The 21,874-nt window shown below is 44.9% G+C and overlaps 1 protein-coding gene across 1 annotated transcript in view; it reads right to left on the bottom strand.

Annotated features, from left to right (window-relative positions):
• The window catches only part of LOC103345879 (uncharacterized), a 98,176-nt gene that overhangs the window by 35,191 nt on the left and 41,111 nt on the right, over positions 1–21,874 (bottom strand). The window contains exons 3-4 of the mRNA XM_089311024.1: positions 6,652–6,771; positions 6,124–6,218 (exon numbers count right to left, since the gene is read on the bottom strand). Coding sequence (XP_089167150.1) covers positions 6,124–6,218; positions 6,652–6,771 — 215 coding nt within the window. The remainder of the gene's footprint in view (positions 1–6,123; positions 6,219–6,651; positions 6,772–21,874) is intronic.

The raw sequence follows: 21,874 nt of genomic DNA, 5'->3' as shown, positions 1-21,874 counted from the left end.
GGTGCTGTGCGCTCTAAATCCATTTGACAAAAAGGACTAAGATAATCTAAGATCAGGAGCAGTAGTAAGCAGCCTTTGAACCACAAAATAGAATAAAAACTATGTTGCTTAGCACACCAAGTGTTGGTCCACTACTACTCAAAAGCAAAGCATTTCATCCTTGTAATTATGCTCACACGACACACACTTATATACCCTAATGGTTGCGAAATTTTCTTCAGAATACTCAAGACTTTAATTTTTAAAGAAGAGAAAATGCCAGCTTTGATAAAATGAACATGCCTGCACTCGAAGGGAAAATTAAACCTTTAGAAAAAAAGCAGTGAAACCACCAGATTGTGAAAAGAGTATTTTATCCACCAGGAAGTTTCTGAAAGCTGTTTTCTGTCATAAACAAACAAGGTGCCCAAACTCAGGACTGAACAACACATTCTACCAGTGCCACACAGCCACGATACTAAATTATTGTTCTTGCCAAGGCTTCAAATAGAGGGTACATTTCTAATTATGCTGGGTAAGCTCCAACTCCCTCAGTTTTGAGCAAGCAGAAAATTGTAGTCTAATGCTGCAAGTCTATCAAGTTCCTAGTACCACGGGTTCAGTAAGTTATAACACACGTAAGATGGTGAATTTACTGATGACCAAAGATTGCCAAAATGACTTTTCACATACATTCCCTCAGGTTTTTAAACAAAAGGCATTTTAAAGTTGCTATAGCAATATAAAGGGAAAGTAAAGAATGACCAATCACACTGCCTCTGTTAAGGTCAGAGATGCTCTGTCTCACCTGCATTCCTTGTAGGCTGAGTCTCTCAAACACAATTCTGCAGAACGGCATAGTTTCTTTTTCTTTTTTTTTTTTTTTTTTTGACAGGCAGAGTGGATAGTGAGAGAGAGACAGAGAGACAGAGAGAAAGGTCTTCCTTTTGCTGTTGGTTCACCCTCCAATGGCCGCCGCGGCTGGCGCGCTGTGGCTGGCGCACCGCGCTGATCCGATGGCAGGAGCCAGGAGCCAGGTGCTTCTCCTGGTCTCCCATGAGGTGCAGGGCCCAAGCACCTGGGCCATCCTCCACTGCACTCCCTGGCCACAGCAGACAGCTGGCCTGGAAGAGGGGCAACCGGGACAGAATCCGGCGCCCCAACCGGGACTAGAACCCGGTGTGCCGGCACCGCTAGGCGGAGGATTAGCCTAGTGAGCCGCGGCGCCGGCCAGAAAGGCATAGTTTCTAATTTCACAAGGCTGTAGTGATTGTATCTGGTGCCCAACACAGACAACCTAGTGCTTGCTGTGCTGCTCAAAAAATCCCAGCAAACCTTGTGGTCAGTTCAATTCTAGAAGTCTCTTCTGCCTTCTCATTAACTGCTACTGGTTTTCTTATGACTTTCCCACATGGAGCATTCTCTAAAATACCTTCAGGCCAGACTTCAGCCCCTGGATCCTCAAGAGTACAATAATGTACAGTTTGCAGGGCACTGTTAAGAGGTCAGGGAGAAGTCCCCTGGTGTTAATAGCTTGAGTAATATTGTTTTCTCCTTTAGACCACATCATTAAGGTGCTTTCATTATCCATAAAGCAATTCTTTATGTCACAGCAAATGAGATCCGGCACTAATTCAAATAGGCTAATTTCAACCTAACAAAATAATTTATTCCTAATAACTAAAGGACCAAGACAATGACCAAAATTTGTAAAGACTTGTTATGATACATGAGGGATCTTCAAACATTATATAAAACATACGTATTACAAAAAATATGCATGGCTTAAAAAAATTTTACACTAAAATAAAGGTATCTTTTGATTCCATTTCCCATTAACTTTCTGAACTATTCTGATGAAGAAAAGAAAAAGCACGGTTTTAAAAATGAATCCTACCAGAGCAAAGGATGATGCTACATGATAATTTACAAGGGAGAAGCCAGCAGAGAAGACGCAAGAAGCCTAACGCAAAAAAATGCTGCCCTTCCTGAATTGCAAGGTGACTTGAAGCAGAGGAATGAGATTTCCTTTCCAAGTTAGAACAAATGCACACATTAGCATTAAGTTCTTTTTTAAAAAAGATTTATTTTACTTATTTGAAAGAGTTAGAGAGACAGAGACAGAGACAGAGAGGTCTTCCAACAGCTTGTTCACTCCCCAAATGACTGCCAATGGCCAGTGCTGAGCTGATCCAAAGCCAGGAGCCAGAATTTTCTTCTAGGTCTCCCACACGGGTGCAGGACCCCAAAGACTCAGGTCATCTTCTACTGCTTTCCCAGGGCTTAGCAGAGAGCTGGCTCAGAAGTGGAGCAGCCGGGACATGAACCAGCACCCATATGGGATGCCAGTACTGCAGGCCAACACTTTATCCTGCTGTGCCACAGCGCCGGCCCCAGCATCAAGTTCTGATAGGACCATCTCCTCGTCCTGAGGCTCTGCTCCATACTACTGGAAAGACACAGTTTTACCTTCTAAGCTACACACAGATTTAGTGACAGCCTCCAGAGCACCATGGCTTGCTGTGCCACCCTGGCATCCCAGGAAGATCCCACAGTCCCAGCAGGAAGCACTCAGCTCCACCATGAGGCGGCACTCAAAAGTCTTCACCATGGGTGTCTGCAATCACAGTTGGATATCCAAGTGGTCACACAGATCCGAGGAACTCTGTTACATGTTTTCTGGCATCTGGAAACTCAGAAGTCAACTCAGTACATTTCCAGAGGCCAGAGCCTCTACACCTAGGACCAAGCAGCTCAGAACATGTCCTGGGGTGGGGGCAGTGAACTTCCCAAGGCAGGAAGTGTTCAAGTTGCACATAAAGACCTGACCTCTGGTCCAAGATCCATTTGTGGGGATCTTGAGGTGACCTTAGTTATAAGGGGGCTGCTTGGATGCAACATTTCTATCAGGGGCCTTGTCTGGACCTTGATTGCCAGGCTCAGAGCAGGAATAGAGCAGGGACAGACTGTCCCATGAGTCATTTGCGAGCACAGTTCTCAAAGTGTGGTACCATAGAAACACTAAGCGGAGCTGTGGGGACCCAGTACTGCTCAGAGAACTTGCAGGAGGTCTCTGCCACACAGCAGCATTCCAGTTCCTCTCAGTGCTCTAGGTCAGGGGTGAGGAGCCTTACTCTAGAAAAAAGATACCAGTCCTAGCTAGGCAAGACAAGAGGTCTCTAAGAAAATCGAGGAGCGTGATCACGAGACAGTATGACTAACTAGTCCACACAATCCTCAGGGAGCTGATTTAATAAGACATAAGTCTGCCCAGGTGCCCTGGAGTGTCACAGGATTATACCTGGACTGGTTAAAGCCAATGGGTTATATTCAGCAGCCAGGGCCAACCTCATGGGCGTGCAGCCTACATGGTCACACAGAAACAGTCACACGGCTCGCTCTCTGAAGGGCCTGCACTGGGTTTAAACCTCTGCTGGTGGTGTCTTAAAAATCCTCAAAACTCTGTCTTTGAACTTGTGTTTTGTAAGCCAGTCAAAAGAGCATGAGTCTGAGCCAAGGAGGTAGGTGGAAGAAAGGAAAGAGCTTTATGTTTTAGTATCTTTAGTGGCCCTTTATCCCTGCCTTTGGAACAAGGTTCTCACAAAATTGTGCAGCAGGCCCAGTTAGCAGTGGTGAGGTAAACCCCTCCCAACTAGCCAGCCACACTTTGAAGGAGGGAACTGAAGACTAATCAGGGATGGGCTTTTGGTATAGCGACTAAGCCTCTACTGCAATCCCCACAGCTCATGTTAGAGTGCCCAGGATCAAGTCCTGGCTGAAGTCCTGATTCCAGCTTCCTACTATTCCAACTTGGGAGGCAGCAGGTGATGGCTCAAGTACTTACATCCCTGCCACTCACATGGGAGACTTGGATTGAGTTCCCAGACCCTGGCTTCACATACCTTTCCAGCTGTTGAGGGCATTAGGGAAGTAAACTAACGCATGAAATATTTCTTTCTTCCTTTGAAATAAATAATAAATAAATTTTAAAAAGACTAATCACCAGGGACCTTGAGGACTCCTCAAACCCTCTGGTCCTAACCCTACCAGCAAATCTCCTTTCATACCTCAAGGTCCCTCTTAAAAGTCAGTTCCAGTCCCAGGGTGGCAAGGTACCCTCCTCAGACCCCCCCGCCCCCCGCCAACAGCTCAAGACTCCCCACTGGTGTGAACCAGGACACAAGACCTATGTTAACAAATCACAGCATGAGGCCACAGCATTAGCAAGAAGGGTCCTTAGTGACACAGCTCAAGTCCCTGTAGTTATTTATGCTCCACACACAGACAAGCCCAAAGACTAGGACCACTGGTTTTCTCCAGCTACCACCTCTCTGATACCCCAACTCTGGAACCGATGGAAGCTGAGGTTCCAACCCCAGGAGGGACACAGCTCTGGGGCAAGCAAAGCAGGATTTAAACTGGAACTTCACTGATCTTGATATATGGCCTAGGGCAGGTTCCCACTTCCTTTAACTAATATTTATAAGGCTATCAGAAGTGCCTCCCTCACAGACCTTTGAAGAGAATTAGACAGGACAATGTGGTATAATTCAAAAAAACAAAAACAAACAAACAAAAAAACCTCTTGCTTCCCCTCCTTGTGTTGTTATTTAGAAATGAGACAATGGTACCTTAAGAAGCCTGACAACTGAAAGTGCTTCATTAATGCTGATTCTGTTAAACATCCTTTCTTGTCCCTCCAACCTTTATTCTTGTGACCAGAGCCTTCATTAACCATCACTTCCTGTCCCAAGACGCAGCAGTGAGGGCACTGTTAGTTCTGCATATATCAAATACCAACTGTGACCAGAGACTACAGGAATGAAAGCAGAGAGATAAAGTCCTGCCCTGGACAAGCTCACAGTCTTGCATGAAATAGGTACACAGCAAATAAATGGTGATTAAATGGGTAAGTACTTTACATATATAAAGAGTGTGTAACAGAAATATTTCTGTAATGAAATACATCCAAAAGCTCTGGATACTTACCTCTGTCAGGGGAAGGAGAGAAAAGTATCACAGAAAAGGAAGACACCTATACGGAATGCTGGTACAGCTGGCGGTGGCTTCACTGACTATGCCATGGCTCTGCCCGCCCCACACCCCCAAACCCCCAACAACCCAGGCTGTTCCCACTTGTGATCAAGCTGTCTGTGTGCAGTCTGTGAAAATTCACCAGATTCTGTGCAAATTAATTCGAGCGCCCCATGCCCGTTTTCCTGCACACACACCTTACACTTCCGAACAACCTGGAGAAGAGAGGCCGTGAGTCAAGGTCCTCTTCTCAAGGACGCGACCAAGGCTACTGCTGGCCAGGGACAGAAAACACCCAAGACGCAACCGAGGCCATGGGAAAAGTTCTTCCTCTCCCAAACCCCGCCACCACCCACACCCACCAGGACTCCTGTCACTCTCCACCTCCCTTTCCTCTCCTCCACGCGGGTTTCTGCCCCTCCCTTCCTCACCTCCACACCTACACATCACCTTTTCATTCTCCTCCCTTCCTCTCTCCTCCCGCGTCCCCCTTGAGCCCCTCCCTCCTCCACTTTCTATCCCAACTACCCCTCAAACACACACACCCTCCCTGCTCTCTGCACCTCGGGCCCCACCCACCCAGTGACAGGAAGGCCACCACGGCCAACCATCCACAGAAAGAGCTGAGTGGATATGAAGCCAGGAGCCAGGAGCTTCCTCCAGGACTCCCACACAGGTCCAGGGGCCCAAGGACTTGGGCCCTCTTCAACTGCTTTGCCTGGCCACAGTAGAGAGCTGGAACGGAAGTGGAGCTGCTGGGACTCGAACCAACACACATATGGAATGCTGGTACTGCAGGCGGCAGCTTCACCCGCTATGCCATGGCTCCAACCGCCGCCCCACCCAGGCTTTTCCCACTTGTGATCCAGCTGTCTCCTCAAACGCCTAGGAAAGCAAAGGAAGTGGCCCAAGGACTTGGGCCCCCGAACCCACACCGGAGTACTGGATACAGTACCTGGCTTGGGCTCCGGCCTGGTCAAGCACCGGCCATTGTAGCCACCTGGCACCTGGGCGGGGTGAGCCCACACACTGAAGATCTCTCCCTCACCGCCTCATCTATAACTCTGCCCTTCAAACCAGTCTTTAAATAGAAAAAAGTCGCGTACTTACTATGAGGTGTCAGAATCTTGGGGCAGGCTGGAACAGAGCAAAGAGGGATTCTTGGGGTTTCTCTAAGCTTCTGCTTTCTCCTCCCTGTGTGCAGTCTGTGGAAAGTCACCGGATTAGGTGCAAATTAATTCGAGCGCCCCATGCCCGTTTTCCTGCGCACACACACCTTACACTTCCGAACAACCCAGAGAAGAAAGGCCGTGATCAAGGCCTCTTCTCACGGATGCGGCCAAGGCTATTTCCCGCCAGGGGCAGAAAACCGGGGCCGTGGGAAAAGTTCTTCCTCTCCCCACCCCACGCTCAACCACACACTCACCGGGATGCCTGTCACTCTCCCCCTCCCTTCCCTCTGCCCCAAGAGGGTTTCTGCCCCTACCTTCCTCGCCTCCACACCTGCACGCCACTTTTTCATCCTTCCCCCTCGCTCCCTCCTCCCACCTCCCCCCTACACCCTCTCCTCCACCTTCTATCCCAGCTACCCTTCACACACACACCCCACCCCCGCTCTGCACCCTGGGCCCCGCCTACCCAGTGACAGGAAGGCCACCACGCCAAACTCTCCGCAGGAAGGCCGTTTCTGTGTCTCTGGAACATGAACGCAGTCTTGAGGTGTAGTCTTCCAGAAGGGGCCGAAGCAAAAGACTGCACCTAGAAATTTCCCGAAGCCCAAGATAACTGATGCGGCCGCCTCAGACTGCAGCCTCATCTGAACCCGGCCTGAACCTGGGGGGGGCACTCACTGTGTCTCCTCAGGGTGGGCCACCAGCGTCGAGGATGGCTCCTCAAGGCTTGTGCCAGCGCTGGGCAGGAGCGGACACGACGCTGACTCCTACCTGAGCACCAGCACAGCTGCAGATGCGCCTGCGGGTGCACTTCCAGGTCACAGCGCCAGGCGCAGGCGCACTCCTCACTGGCCGTCGCCATGGCGCAACGGGACGCATCTGCGCACTGCGACATCCCGCGTCCAGCGCCCCCAGGGTCACTTCCAGTCCCGCCCCTCCAGGCTTTACCCAGGCGGGGCAGCCGCTGGTGGCCCAGGTACTCTGCACCCCACTTCCCTGCCTCCTGGGAGTCCTCAATGGAGCTCCTGCCCCCTGGCTTCTGTTTGGCACAGCGCATGCTGTTGAAGCCACATGGGGAGAGAAGCAATGCAAGCGGCATCACGAGCGCTCTTTCTTGCCAGAGCGTCCATCTGGGGGATCAACCCCCCAGGTGACTACAAAGGCCGGGGCTGGGCCAGGCCAAAGCAGATGCCAGGGACTTTATCCGGTGCTCCCTTCTGGGTTCAGGGGCCTACGTCCTTGGGCCATCTCCCTCTGCTTTCCCAGGTACGTTAGCAGACAGCTGGATCCCACGGGGAACAGCTTCCGGGAGGGACCAGCGCTGTGCGGTAGCGGGTAAAGCCACCGCCCACAGTGCCGGCATCCCATATGGGCTCCGGTTCGAGTCCCGGCTGCTGTACTTCCGAAGCAGCTCTCTGCTGCGGTCTGGGAATGCAGCAGAAGATGGCCCAACTCCTTGGGCCCCTGCACCCATGCAGGAGACCCCGGGGAGGCTCCTGGCTCCTGGTTCCTGGCTTCAGATCCGCTCAGCTCCGCCCTTTGCAGCCAACAGGGTAGTGGACCAGCAGATGGGAGACCTCCCTCTCTCTCCTCTCGCTCTCTCTCTCTGCCTCTCATCCTCTCCATGTGTAACTCTCAATGAAAAATAAGTAAGATCGAAAAAAGTAAAAAATTTAAAAAAGGAAGACATAGCTGTAAATAAAATACTGCATCAAGACCAACTACTAGAGTTTGTGTAGAATTTGATATTATATGCACTACATACCCTATTAACACAGAATTTGAAAAAGAGTTTAACTTAGAAAAGATTCTGGTACACATTCCTTCTCTTCTTCCTTACAAACATTCTGTCTGGCGTATTCTCTGACTCACGCATCAGGAAATCTTTGCAATGTATTTATTCAGACTCTTACGTGTCCACTTGCACAAGGACACGGAACACCTGTGATCTACACAGTTCTCCACAGAACACAGGTCTGCTTGCCAGTCACCACCCTTCACAGTCTAGCCCTGCATTTAACCTATGGAACGTGTTTGAAATGGGACAAATCCTATCTTCCACAAAGCAAGACAGAATACAGAAAGGCAGCATCTGAGGTCACTGTTGACATTTTCTACGTGCACGTTATCATGTTGGTACTTTTTCTCTCATTTCTCAATGTTAGATACATCAGCTAGGAGCTGCATCATAAGCAGCACTAGGTGTTGGCACTGTGGTGTTGTGGGTAAAGCTGCCCCCTGCAACGCCAGCATCCCATATGGGTACCACTTCCAGTCCCAGATACTCCATTTCTGGACCAGCTCCCTCCTAATTGCCTGGGAAGGCAATACAGATGGCCCAAGTGCTTGGGCCCTACCACTCTTGAGGGATACCCAGATGAAGCTCCTGGCTCTTGACTTTGACCTGGCCAGTCCCAGCCACCACTGAGGCCATTTGCGGAGTGAACCAGTGGATGGAAGATCGATCTATCTCTCTCCCTCTCTGTAACTCTGCCTTTCAAATAAATAAAATCTTATCTCTCCTTTTTTTTTTTTTGAGTAAAGTAGCAACACCAGGACTTGAAACAGGGAATACCATATGGGATGCAGGTGTTCCAAGCAGCTTCTTAATGCCATCCAACATCAAATACCTGCCCCTGAAGGTCTTCTTACTCAACTTCTCATTTCACATATGAGGTTTACAACCTTTGTTCCTCTCAAAAGGACAGTACTGTACTGCCTATGTTAGAAAGAGGAAATCTAGCAGGTAAGCGCTGTGGCGTAGCAGGTAAAGCCACTGCCTGCAGTGCAGGCATGAGCCTCAGCTGCTCCACTTCCAATCCAGCTCTCTGCTATGGCCTGGGAAAGCAGTAGAAGATAGCTCAAGTCCTTGGGCCCCTGCACCCATGTGAGAGACCTGGAAGAAACTCCTGGCTCCTGGCTTCAGATTGCAGCAGCTCCAGCCATTGCAGCCATCTGGGGAATGAACCAGCAGACGGAAGACCTCTCCCTCTGCCTCTCTCTCGTCCTCTCCTTCTCTCTCTGTGTAACTCTGACTTTTAAGAAAATAAATCATTAAAAAAGAAAGAAAGAAGAAAGAAATCTAATCAGAGCAAGATCAGCAGTAACATTCCCGTGTCAGGCATTTGATAAGAGAAATGCCCCTACGTGTTCAAAGTGCCTCCCTGTATTCTCTCCATTTACTGAGTGCATGTATTGGTCAAACGACTGGTGCTTTTGAGGAGGATGAGCAGAACAAGAATAAGAGGCAAAGGATGACAATAATCTGCAGCAGGGCCATGGAACAAAGGTGGCAGAGAGGGAAGATTCTAGTCATACCAAAGCTATAAAGAGAAAAAGCTGAGTCGCTCCACATGCATGTAGAAACATCTAAAGGTACTCTGCTTTCTAGCCTAGGTAGGAGGCGTGAGTAACAAGAGCACCCATCAAAGAGAACACAGCCTTTTTTTACCTATTAAGACTGCTAACAATTACATAATAATGACCTGGAGTTCACACTACAGAATAGAGAAGCAGTGTGCTTCAAGACAGCACACTTGAGTCTTTTTTTTTTAAAATTTTTTACAGGCAGAGTGGACAGTGAGAGAGAGAGAGAGAGACAGAGAGAAAGCTCTTCCTTTTGCCGTTGGTTCACCCTCCAATGGCTGCCACGGCCGGCGCATTGCGCTGATCCGCTGGCAGGAGCCAGGTGCTTCTCCTGGTCTCCCATGGGGTGCAGGGCCCAAGCACTTGGGCCATCCTCCACTGCACTCCCGGGCCACAGCAGAGAGCTGGCCTTGAAGAGGAGCAACCGGGACAGAATCTGGCGCCCCGACCGGGACTAGAACCCGATGTGCCGGCGCTGCAAGGCGGAGGATTAGCCTATTGAGCCACGGCGCCAGCCATACTTGAGTCTTAAACCAAGGGTTCTTACATGATCCAGGAGCAACCAGGACTATAACCCGGCGTCCATACAGGATGCTGGTAATGCAGGCAGAGGGTTAACCAAGTGAGCCACGGTACTGGCCCCTCCAATCACTCTCATAACATCTCCACAGTTCCCTCCTCATGCGTGTCCTCTCTCAATCCCTACTCAGTATAGATTCTACTGTCTGGCACTATCAGGCCCCCCACCAGGTGCCCAGTACTCATCCTCTCCTCCTCTGTTTCTCTATCACAGGAACCTTAAAGACCTTGATATGTACTAAACCCAACTCTCCGCCATCACCTCACCTCCACACAAATAGCTGGCCATGGTTCAAGGATGCTACAAGGAACTGCATCCCCTGAACTGTAATGTCTCCATCATTAACGTTTTACCACATCTGTTCCAATCACCTTCTTTATCTAACTGCACCCATTCTCATTACTCTTAGAGAGCAAGTTTCTGACATAAGGGCTGATCTGCCCTATGTTCACCAGAGTAAACGTTCCACAAGAGAATATTCACCTCTGGAACCTCAGATCACTAGCTGAATAAGGAAACTGATACCACACTGTCAGTCCAATCTAGAGGTCCTCTGCACACGCTGTGCCTGTCAACAGCAGCCCTTGCACTTGCTGCCCAGCATCAAATGTGGCATTCCCTTGCTGTACCTCTTTTATTCTCAAATAGCTGCTCAGTGTTTCCCCACCTTTGTGATATTGACAATTCTCAAGAGTTCCAATCTTTCACTCTTTAGGATGTCCCTCAAGCAAAAACTGTAAAGGTGTCCTCAAAGTCAAACTCATGTTGGCATTTTATCAGAAAAACCTCAGAAATCACACTAACCTTTTCTCAGCTTTTCTCATCAAGAATCACATGATGTCAACGTATGTCACGACTGGTGAGGTTAACCTAGATCATCTGGTCACCAGATTTTCCTCTGTAAATCATAAGCATTTTGTGGGGAGATAACCCAATACTACACAGCATTCAATGTCTCATCAAACTTCTTCCCACCAACATCAAGATCCATTTGTAACTTCCATATGAATCAACTATCATTATGGTAGACGCCAAATAATGGCTTGTTTTTTTAACTACCCATTTTACGGGGAGATAACCCAATACTACACAGCATTCAATGTCTCATCTAACTTCTTCCCACCAACATCAGGATCCATTTGTAACTTCCATCTGAATCAAGTATCATTATGGTAGATGCCAAATAATGACTTTTTTTTTTGAACTACCCACTTCTTCATCATTAACAAAACGCCCCGCTGTAAAGAAGAAATTTTTCTTATCTCTCACTTATTCGTATACAACATCAACATTTACTTTAGTGCTGAAATTATCCAGTATCTGGCCAGTGTGCGCTCCTTCAAGCTAACTTCTGCATCTTCATGACACACCCTATCACTCTGAAAGAATTTTTTTTAAGATTTATTTATTTATTTGAAAGGTAGAGTTAGAGAGCCAGAGAAAGAAAGGGAGAGAAGAGAGACAGAGAGAGAGAGACAAGAGAGAGATGAGAGAGAGAGAGAGAGAGAGAGAGAGAATGAGAATCTTCCATCCACTGGTTCACTCCAGAAATGGCCACAATGACCAGAATTTTGCCAATCCAAAGCCAGGAGCTTCTTCCAGGTCTCTCACATGGATAAAGGGGTCCAAGGACTTGAGCCATCTTTCACTGCTTTCCCAGGCACATTAGCAGAGAACTGAATCTAGCAGCTGGGACCCAAAGCGGCACCCATATGGGATACTGGCGCCACAGGTGGTAGCTTTACCTACTAAGCCACAGCACCGGCCCCTGAAGAGTTCTTCAATTCCTTAGAGAAATATATTTCCCAGGCTCATTACACATACCCTGCAATCAACTGTTCCTTCAAGGAACTTTGATTTCCCTCTTAGGAGATGACAGAATTTACAAATTCATCTAGCTATTTTTGATTGTAGACATCTTCTATGACCATTCTGAGGACTTCCCATATGCATGGATTTCAAACTTTTCGCATCAAAATAAACTTATCTCTTAATTCCATTTTCTACAAACTTTTAAAGTGGTGTCATATGCATAGATTTTCAGTATCTACATTTATATTCATGTTTTAAAAACCATGAATTTACTTTAAATTTCCAATTCCTGTCTGACATCTTCAAATTCTTTTTAATCTTCCTCATTCTATATTTATAAATTCCTTATCTGTCAATAATAAACATAGTTTGTTGTAACCTCAATATATTTACTTGGTTGCTCAATCTCCTGAATATATAACCAACTTCATTGGCTGCCTATGCAGCTCTCAGTCCCACTGCCTCCTTCACCTCTAGTCTGGTTGCCCACTCTTCAGCTCCTGTACCTGTCACTGCCTCCAAAGAAAGGGAAGGTAGGGAAATCCATGAAGAGTCCATAACAATCCCAAAATGGAACTCCATATTTTCTCCCTGCAAACCTGCTTTTCTCTGAGTCTTCCACTTGTCAGTAATCCAATGTAATTCACTTCATTGTCTGGCCAAAATTGGGTTTGCTTCTTTTTCTCAGTATCCATCTAATAACACGCTTATTTGCTCTACCTTCAAGACTTAATCCAAGCATTGCTACTTCTCTCCAGCTTCAGGCCAACTTTTACAGCCCAAGTCTACTTATGCTGCTCACAAAGACTGCTTTAAGAGTCTCAAATTCTCTGCCTTGCAAGCCTACAATCTATTCCCCAGAGAGCAACCAGGATGACTTTTTTTTTAAGACAAACACAAACCAACGCACAGCCTACTCTACTGAAAATTCTCCATGGACTTAGACGTAAAATAAAATCCAAACCCTTCACCGTATCGTATCAGCTTCTTGAAGTACCCCTGCTACTTCTCCAACCTCACCCACCAGCTAACTAGCATCTGCCACTCAGATCTTTCTGTGACCCTCAGTCACCAGGCTCTGCTTCATGCACTCTGCGCTTGCTGCTCTCTTCCATAAACTGGGTGTAGTCCCTCACATCGAACAGCTGTGCTAGAATGTCACCTCCCCAAGAGCCTTTTCTGACCTGCATTCAGTACCTCTAGCTCCATCTTCATACACTGCTTTTTTGTTTTCACAGCACTTAACACTATCTGTAGCGCTATAATGAGTTTTATTCAGTAGTTTAATGTCTGTCTTCCATTATAAATCGTTATTCTTATAGAGACAGCATATTGACCACACAGTATTACTTATAACACCTCATGAACACTGAATAAATGTTTGCTAAGCTGACACATTTACAGAACTGTGTATGGAATACTACATGAAATACAATCACTTGAAGCTACAGACTCAGTATACATTCCAAAATAATAGGGTCAGCAACCACCAGCAATTTCTAGAGTATACCCTCAAACCAGAGATGTGCCATTAACAGCAGAATTTCTGTGATTACAGAATGCGGCAACTAAAGAGACATGAATACCAAGTCAACTGACAAGCTGCTGTCTGCAAAATATAAAAGGTGAGCAGAGAGCCGCATGGAGAAAGTCTTTCTGAGCTGCCCAAATGACAAATATCTTCATAATAATATAAAGCTCTATCTGGAAGACATCTATAAGATTCAAAAATGCATACTCCAGTGGTTTGTACATGCATCAAGAATGAAAACCAACCAAATAAAAGACCATCTATGGCTCTTCGCAGCCCTGAAAGAAAGAAAAAGAAACAGGATGGATACACAAATGAGGCAGATTGATGGCATGAAGGAAAACTTGACAAGAATAAATGGGACTGCAGGAAACAATCATGATGGAGAAAAAGAGAAATGAAAGTAACCATTCCATCCAGCATTCCCCAGAACAGTGATGGAAGAACATGTAACTAAAAATAAAAATAACTCCAAATAGCTGTCCGCAATGAGAAAACTCATAGACAAAGGTATAGATATGTGCACAAGCACGTGTAAAACAAATACTCATACAAAAAGGGGAGGCTGATAAACTTTCAAAAACAATGATTATTAAATGCATGTTAGGTCATATTATATGTTAAAAAACTACCTTTAAAATTTTTCCCCAGCATGATGGCAATGTGGCATAATATGTTAAGCCTGCACCTGCATCTCCAGCATCCCTTCTGGGCACCAGTTCAAGTCCTGGATGCTCTACTTCTGATCCAGCTTCCTGCTAATGTTCCTGGGAAGGCAGCAGCAGATGGCTCAAGTGCTTGGGCCTCTGCACCTTCTTGGGAGACCAGGAAGAAGCTCCTGCCTCTTGGCTTTGGATTGGCCCAGCTCCAGCCATTGCGTTCTTCTGGGGAGTGAATCAGTGGATGGAAGATTGATCTCTCTCTCTCTCTCTCTCTACTCCCCACCTTCTCCCCCTCGCCCTCTTTCTGCAACTCTGTCTTTCAAACAAACCTTCCAAAAATGGCAAAATATTAAAGGGTTTGGCAAGAATGTGGAGAAAAGAGAAGCTCTGCACACTGCTGGTAGGAATGCAGATTACTACAGCCATCTTGGAAAACAGTATGGAAGTTCCTCAAAAAACCAAAAAGTAGAACTACCATATGATCCAGCAGTTCTACCCCTCGGTATATATATCCAGGGGAAATGAAATATGTCCATTGAAAAGGCATCTGCACTGCCATGTTTATTGAAGCATTATTCACAATAGCCAAGACATAAGACAAAATCTAAGTACTGGAATACTGATAAATATATAAGGAAAATATGATACCTATAAATAATGGAATATTACTTAGCTATAAAAATCGAAATCTTTTCATTTGCAACAACATGAACTGGAGGTCATTGTGTAAGTGAAATAAATCAAACAGAGAGAACTATGACTTGATCTCACTCTAAAAAAAGTCTTTGTGGAGTCTTAAAAAAAAAAAAAACAGGTAATCTCATAGAAATTGTGTATATAATAGTGGTTACCAGAGGATGGGGAGCAAAGTGAGGTGGGAGTGATGGGGAAAGGTAGATGGATGAGTACTAGGTTCCAGCTAGATTGGAATAAGGAGTTCTGGGGTTCTATTGTACAGTAGGGTGACTACAGATCATTACATACCATATAGTTCTCTGTAAAGAAACACTAGAAGATAAAAGGCAAATAAAATATATCCCTAATTCAACGCTTCCACCATCTCTATGGCTGCCATCTGAGCCATCAACTTCATTCCCTTTCATTGGATCATTTAAGTGGCCTCCTAACTGATCTTTGTGATTTCATCTCTGTCCCCTGCGTGCTGTTCTCAACACACAATCACGTCATGCTACTCGTGACCTTAGTGCTTCAGTACAATCATGTTGTTTCTACCCTGACTCAGTGTCTTCCAACTGTTTGTCATCCTGCTCCACACAATGTACCCCAAAAGGCTCTGAATGATGTGGTGCCCCTGACCGCATCTCTCAGATCTCAAGCAATTCATTCTGCTATTTATTCTTTCTGGAAAGTTCTTTCTCTGCAGAGCTGTGTAGTTCACTCCTTTCCCTCTTGAAATGTCATCCTCTCAGGCACTATTTGTTGAATGAATGAAGGAGTCAATGTTGTCAATAAAGCTGCTATACTCACTCAGGCCAGGCCCTGCAGGCTTCTAATCCCCATGATGTAGTCAGGAACCAAGGACTGGAACCCATACTTGAAGGATACTGTGTTCACAGCCACCAAGGCATTAGCAGGCAGCTGAGGCTGTGCCCACAATCAGAGTAATATTTTTGCTATATAAGTTGATGGCAAGTCTGTATGTACAAACACAGAACTAAGTGTACAAATACAGGACTTTTTGTGAGGATAAAATTAACATTGCCGGTCAAAGTATGACCATAAATTGATACCATTTCCACACTCATATTGATATTGTAATTAATAACAAGCATTTAGAAACCTCACAGCAATTGGACAGTGCTATGGCACATCAGTGAATGGGTCTCACATGGGATTGTACTGCATACAGTCATGTGCAGGCAGATCACTAATCTACACAGGTTCTGCATTTGTTTAAAAAAGAAAAAAAAAACAGTCCTCACCACAGGCAATATTAAGTGCATTATTAAAAAGTACATCTTTACAGAGGACAAAATACAAGCATCTGCCTGAATACCTACCAAATGACCTTTGTTCTTTTAAATATACAGAAAACTACTAATTTTTGGTTTTGACACTTGTTCTCATAATTCAAATGTGCATCCAATTTTCTTTCTACAACATATACAAATAACACATAACAATTTGGAAAGTGTGTGTGTGTGTGTGTGTATATGTGTGTGTGTGTTAACTGTCAACACTGATAGGTATACTAGCAGGTGACCACTTCCCAGGATCTTCCTGGAGATTAACAACACTGTATTTGACACGTAGATTATAATAACTTTTTCACGGAACTTCTTGTAGTCAAAATCTACCAACAATAGATGCTGGAGAGGATGTGGGGAAAAAGGGACACTAACCCACTGTTGGTGGGAATGCAAATTGGTTAAGCCACTATGGAAGTCAGTTTGGAGATTCCTCAGAAACCTGAATATAACCCTACCATTCAACCCAGCCATAACACTCCTTGGAATTTACCCAAAGGAAATGAAATTGGCAAACAAACAAGCTGTCTGCACATTAATGTTTATTGCAGCTCAATTCACAATAGCTAAGACCTGGAACCAACCCAAATGCCCATCAACAGTAGACTGGATAAAGAAAGTATGGGACATGTACTCTATAGAATACTATACAGCAGTCAAAAAACAATGAAACCCGGTCATTTGCAAGAAGATGGAGGAATTTGGAAAACATCATGCTGAGTGAATTAAGCCAGTCCCAAAGGGACAAATATCACATGTTCTCCCTGATTGGCGACAACTAACTGAGCACAAAAGGGGAAACTTGTTGAAATGAAATGGACACTATGAGAAACAGTGACTTGATCAGCTCTTGTCCTGACGGTTGATGTACAATGTAATACTTTATCGGTTTTAGTATTTTTTTTGTTCTAGTACCATTGGTTGAACTCTGTAATTAACACACAATTATTCTTAGGTGTTTACATTTTAACTGAAAAGTGATCCCTGTTAGGAATTTGGAAAACATTATGCTGAGTGAAATAAGCCAATCCCAAAGGGACAAATACCACTTGTTTTCCTTGATAGGTGACAACTAACTGAGCACCAAAAAGGAAACCAGTTAAAGTGAAATGAACACTATGAGAAACGGTGACTTGATCAGCCCTCACCCTGACTGTTGATGAGCAACTTGATATGTTATCCCTCTTAGTATTTTTTTTGTTTGTTCTACTTAATACTTTTGGTTGAATACTGTAATCAATACACAATTCTTCCTACATGCTGAAACTTAACTGAAAAGTGATCACTGTTAAATATAAGAGTGGGAATAAGAGAGGGAAGAGATGTGCAATTCCGGACATGCTCAAGCTGACTTACCTCAAACGGTAGAATTAGAAACATACCAGGGGATTCCAATTCAATCCCATCAAGGTGGCATGTTCCAATGCCATCTCACTAGTCCCAGTGATCAAGCTCTGTTCACAATTGATCATAATGATAGGACTAAGAACCAAAGGGATCACATAAACAAGACTAGTGTCTGCAAATACTAGCTGATAGAATCAAAAAGGGAGAGAATGATCCAACATGGGAAGTGAGATACACAGCAGACCCATAGAATGGCAGATGTCCTAAACAGCACTCTGGCCTCAAAATCAGCCCTTAAGGCATGTGGATCCGGCTGAAAAGCCCATGAGAGTATTTCCGGCATAGAAAGCCAAGACACTCTGGGGAAAAAAAAACCTAAATGAAAGATCTCCGTGAGTGAGATCCCAGTGGAAAGAACAGGTCATCAAAGAAGGAGGTACCTTTCTCTGAAGAGAGGACAGAACTTCCACTTTGACTACAACCTTGTCTAAATATGATCAGAGTCGGTGAACTCAGGGGGCTTCCATAGCCTTGGCAGCTCATGACAAGAGCCTATGGTGATTACTGATGCCATAAACAAGAGTGTCAATTGGTTAAGTCAACAACAGGAGTCACTGTGCACTTACTCCTCATGTAGGATCTTTGTCCTTAGTGTGCTGTACATTGAGATTTAATGCTATAACTAGTACTCAAACAGTATTTTTCACTTTATGTTTCTGTGTGGGAGCAAACTGTTGAAATCTTTACTTAATGTATGCTAAACTGATCTTCTGTATATAAAGAGAAACGGAAATGAATCTTGATGTGAATGGAAGGGGAGAGGGAGTGGGAAAGGGGAGGGTTGCAGGTGGGAGGGACGTTATGGGGGGGAAGCCATTGTAATCCATAAGCTGTACTTTGGAAATTTATATTCATTAAATAAAAGTTTAAAAAAAAACTTTCCAATACAACATTATGCAATAATGTCCTCTCCTAAACCACTCAGTCCTCTGAATGCCCTCTTGATAGTTCTCATCACATTCCAACATTACCATATAACTATCCATCTTCTACCGGACTACACCACTGTAGGGAAAGGCACCATGTCTATACGGGTTTATCACAATACTGAAAGTAGTTCCTGGCTCACACTAGGGATTCAGCATACTTTTATCATGAATTCATCTTACACAGGAAAGAAAACTGAAGGTGACAATAAAATGTGGCCTCTTCAACTGGCCAAAGGGAACATAGTGTCCACTTCCTAAACAAGAAGATACAAGACAATGGTGTAGCTCTCAGTATTATGGAAGTGAATGAGCTTTAGTGCATATTCATATGCCTGTGATTAGAAAAAAACAGTGAAATGAACTTAGACTTTTGCACATGAATGTAAAAAAGTAAACTAATATTAAATCGTTTGCAAGAACAGAGGCAAAACAAAAAGTTTCCTTTGAACTGGAATGTTTTCCATAACATATATGTGCATGCAAGGTGGATACCTCAAGGCGGGGAGGAGAGTCAGGAGTGTGGAAGCAAATACATTACTGTCCCTGAACAGAACTGATTCTTGTCTCAGCCAAAGACTTGATTTTGGCTTGTTTCTGCCTTTTCTCTGGCTTGACCAGAAGAGGAAAAAAAGTTTAAACTGTTACAGATCAAAAGTCTACTGACAGGTGATCCATATTACTTAGTTACTATGAGGAGACTTCAAAAAGTTCAGGGAAAACTGGAATTAAAAATTAAATTTATTCTCATGCAAAAAATGAAATCTATTTCATAATACACATTTTCCATAAATTTGAAGACCCCCATATATGATATCAATTCTGCAAGTCACAGTTTTTTTTCTACTCTGAGAGGCTGGGTGTCCCACACCTCCCTGTCCTGCACTCCCTCTGGTGCTCCACAACCATTGAGGGACTGAAAATGCTGGGGGCAGAAGCACACGCTGCATGCTGTGCAGGATAAAGGTAGCAAAACGTCCTAAGTGACTCTGCAGGAGTACTGTGGGTCTCAGCTAAACCTTGCAAGACTGCTAACCATTCACCAAGAGGGTGGGGACAAGTCACTTTGATTGACTAGTGCAGCACTCAATGATAACCTTCTACATGCTAGGTATATCTGCAAGCTCTCACTGGCCCATGGTAAGCTACCATGGAAGCACACAACCTACATCAGTACATGTGGTTCTGCCTCCCCACTACAAGAGGTCTATACCAGCGCAGATTACACCTCTAGGATTCAGCACCTAGCACACTCCTACAGCTAGAATACATTAGTAATTGTTAGTTGCGAAGACAACAAGCTTTTTCATTGTTGAGTCCGTAACAGTTGTATCATTCAGATCAGTGGTACATCATGTTTCTCGGGAGATTTCACTCCTTCTAGATTTATCAAAAACACACAAATATTGTCATTCCTCATCAAATATGATACACCTACATTTTCCCCTTTATTTAATCATGATCTCAATCACTTGTCTCATGACACAAATGTTAAAGGTTTACCAATTTACCACTTTGTATTAAATCACACAATTTGCCTTGAAGAAGATTTTTATAAAACTATTACCCAAGTTCTATACGGTGTAATTAAATAAGTCAAACCAACCCTTAGGGACCTCTTGCTCTGAAATGAAATTTAAGAGCCAAAGAGTGCCTGTAACCTTTACTGAAGTCATGTCTAAAATGTGGCTTTAAACTTAAACTAATCAGATCTCCATAGAAAAGGCTGGTCACACTCACTGACATGCATACGTGTGAATTTCACCCCCACCAGAAAGATCAATATGGAAAACAAGACCAGACTGTTCCAAGGGTACTCAAAGCTAGGAGTTTCCCTATCACTCAAGGTTAGAGACAGTAGTGCTGCTTGCTTGTTCGCTGTCCCTCCAACCTCTAGCAGTTCTATAGATAAGGAAATAAAAAAATATTTCATAAGGCAACCTAGGTGGTGCCAATCACCAATCACTAATTTAATAAACATCTCAAAGCTCCTTTATGATGCAAGACCCACCAAGTAGATCCAAAGACAGTTCCTGGGGCTGGTGCCACAGTACAGTGGGTTAAGCTGCTGCCTGCGATGATGGCATCCTCTATGGGCACAGGTTTGAGTCCCAGCTGCTCCCCTTCTGATCCAGCTCCCCGATAACAGCCTGGGAAAGCAGCAGAAGATGGCAGAATTGCTTGGGCCCTTGCATCCACATTGGAGACTCAGAAGGAGTTAGTTATGGCCTCCTGGCTTCGGTCTGGCACAGCCCAGACCGTTGTGCCATTGAGGGAGTAAACCAGCAAGTGGAAGATTCTGTTTCTCCCTCTCTCTCTGTATTCTGCCTTTCAAATAAATAAAAAATAAGTCTTTTAAGAAAAAGATACAATTCCTGCACACAGGGGCCCCAAGTATCTATTTCACACAGCATGCATACATTATCTCTTTAAAATTAGCTAAATTCATGGGGCCAGCACTATGGCTCAGCAGCACCAGCATCCCATATGGGCACTGGTTTGAGCCCCAGCTGCCCTACTTGTGATCCAGCTCCCAGCTAATCCAACTGGAAAAGCAGCAGAGGATGGCCCAAGTCCTTGGACCCCTGCACCCACATGGGAGACCTGGAAGAAGCTCCTGGCTTCTGACTTCAGATCACCTCAGCTCCAGTCATTACAGACATTTGGTGAGCAAACCAGTGGATGGAAGACACTTTTTCTCTCTCTTGTCTCTCTCTCTCTCTCTCTCCCCCTCTCTCTGTAACTCTCTCAAATAAATAAATCTCCCTTAAGAAAGCTAAATTCATATGCATTTAGCAGGAACATTATTCATCTCAGTGTAACCTGAGTGTCAAACATCCTCTCCAATTACCTCTCAAAAGCCAGAGGGACAGGGCACTGAATCAGAATTAAGAGCCAGAATTTTGCTTCTACTTATTATATTGACACACTGGCTGGATTTGATAAAATAACTTCTAATTTCTCAATTTTAGCTCTTCACATTCAACAGATGAAGCAACTCTTAAAAAGCTGGATGAGCACAGATTATCTGAGAAGTACATGAAACAGTCAGAAACAAGGAGAAAGATGTATCACTCCTACTGAATTAGATCTTCAAAAAAAGAGACAGCATAAACAACAAAACTGAAAAGATAGCAGAGCTAAAGAAGAAATTAATGCAGTCATAACTGAAGGCTTTTTTTTTTAGATTTATTTATTTATTTGAAAGTCTGAGTTACACAGAGAGAGAAGGAAAGCCAGAGAGACAGGTCTTCATCCGCTGGTTCACTTCCTGATTGGCCACAATGTCCGGAGCTGCACCGATCCAAAGCCAGGAGCCAGGAGCTCCTTCCACGTCTCCCACACGGTGCAGGGGCCCAAGGATTTGGGCCATCCTCCACTGCTTTCCCAGGCCACAGCAGAGAGCTAGATCGGAAG

Source organism: Oryctolagus cuniculus, chromosome 12 (genome assembly GCF_051225735.1).
Source record: "Oryctolagus cuniculus isolate XC-2025 breed Fujian yellow rabbit chromosome 12, ASM5122573v1, whole genome shotgun sequence".
NCBI classification, from domain to species: Eukaryota; Metazoa; Chordata; class Mammalia; order Lagomorpha; family Leporidae; genus Oryctolagus; species Oryctolagus cuniculus.
Note: the sequence above shows the minus strand (reverse complement) of the source record. Positions and strands in the feature narration are given on the sequence as shown.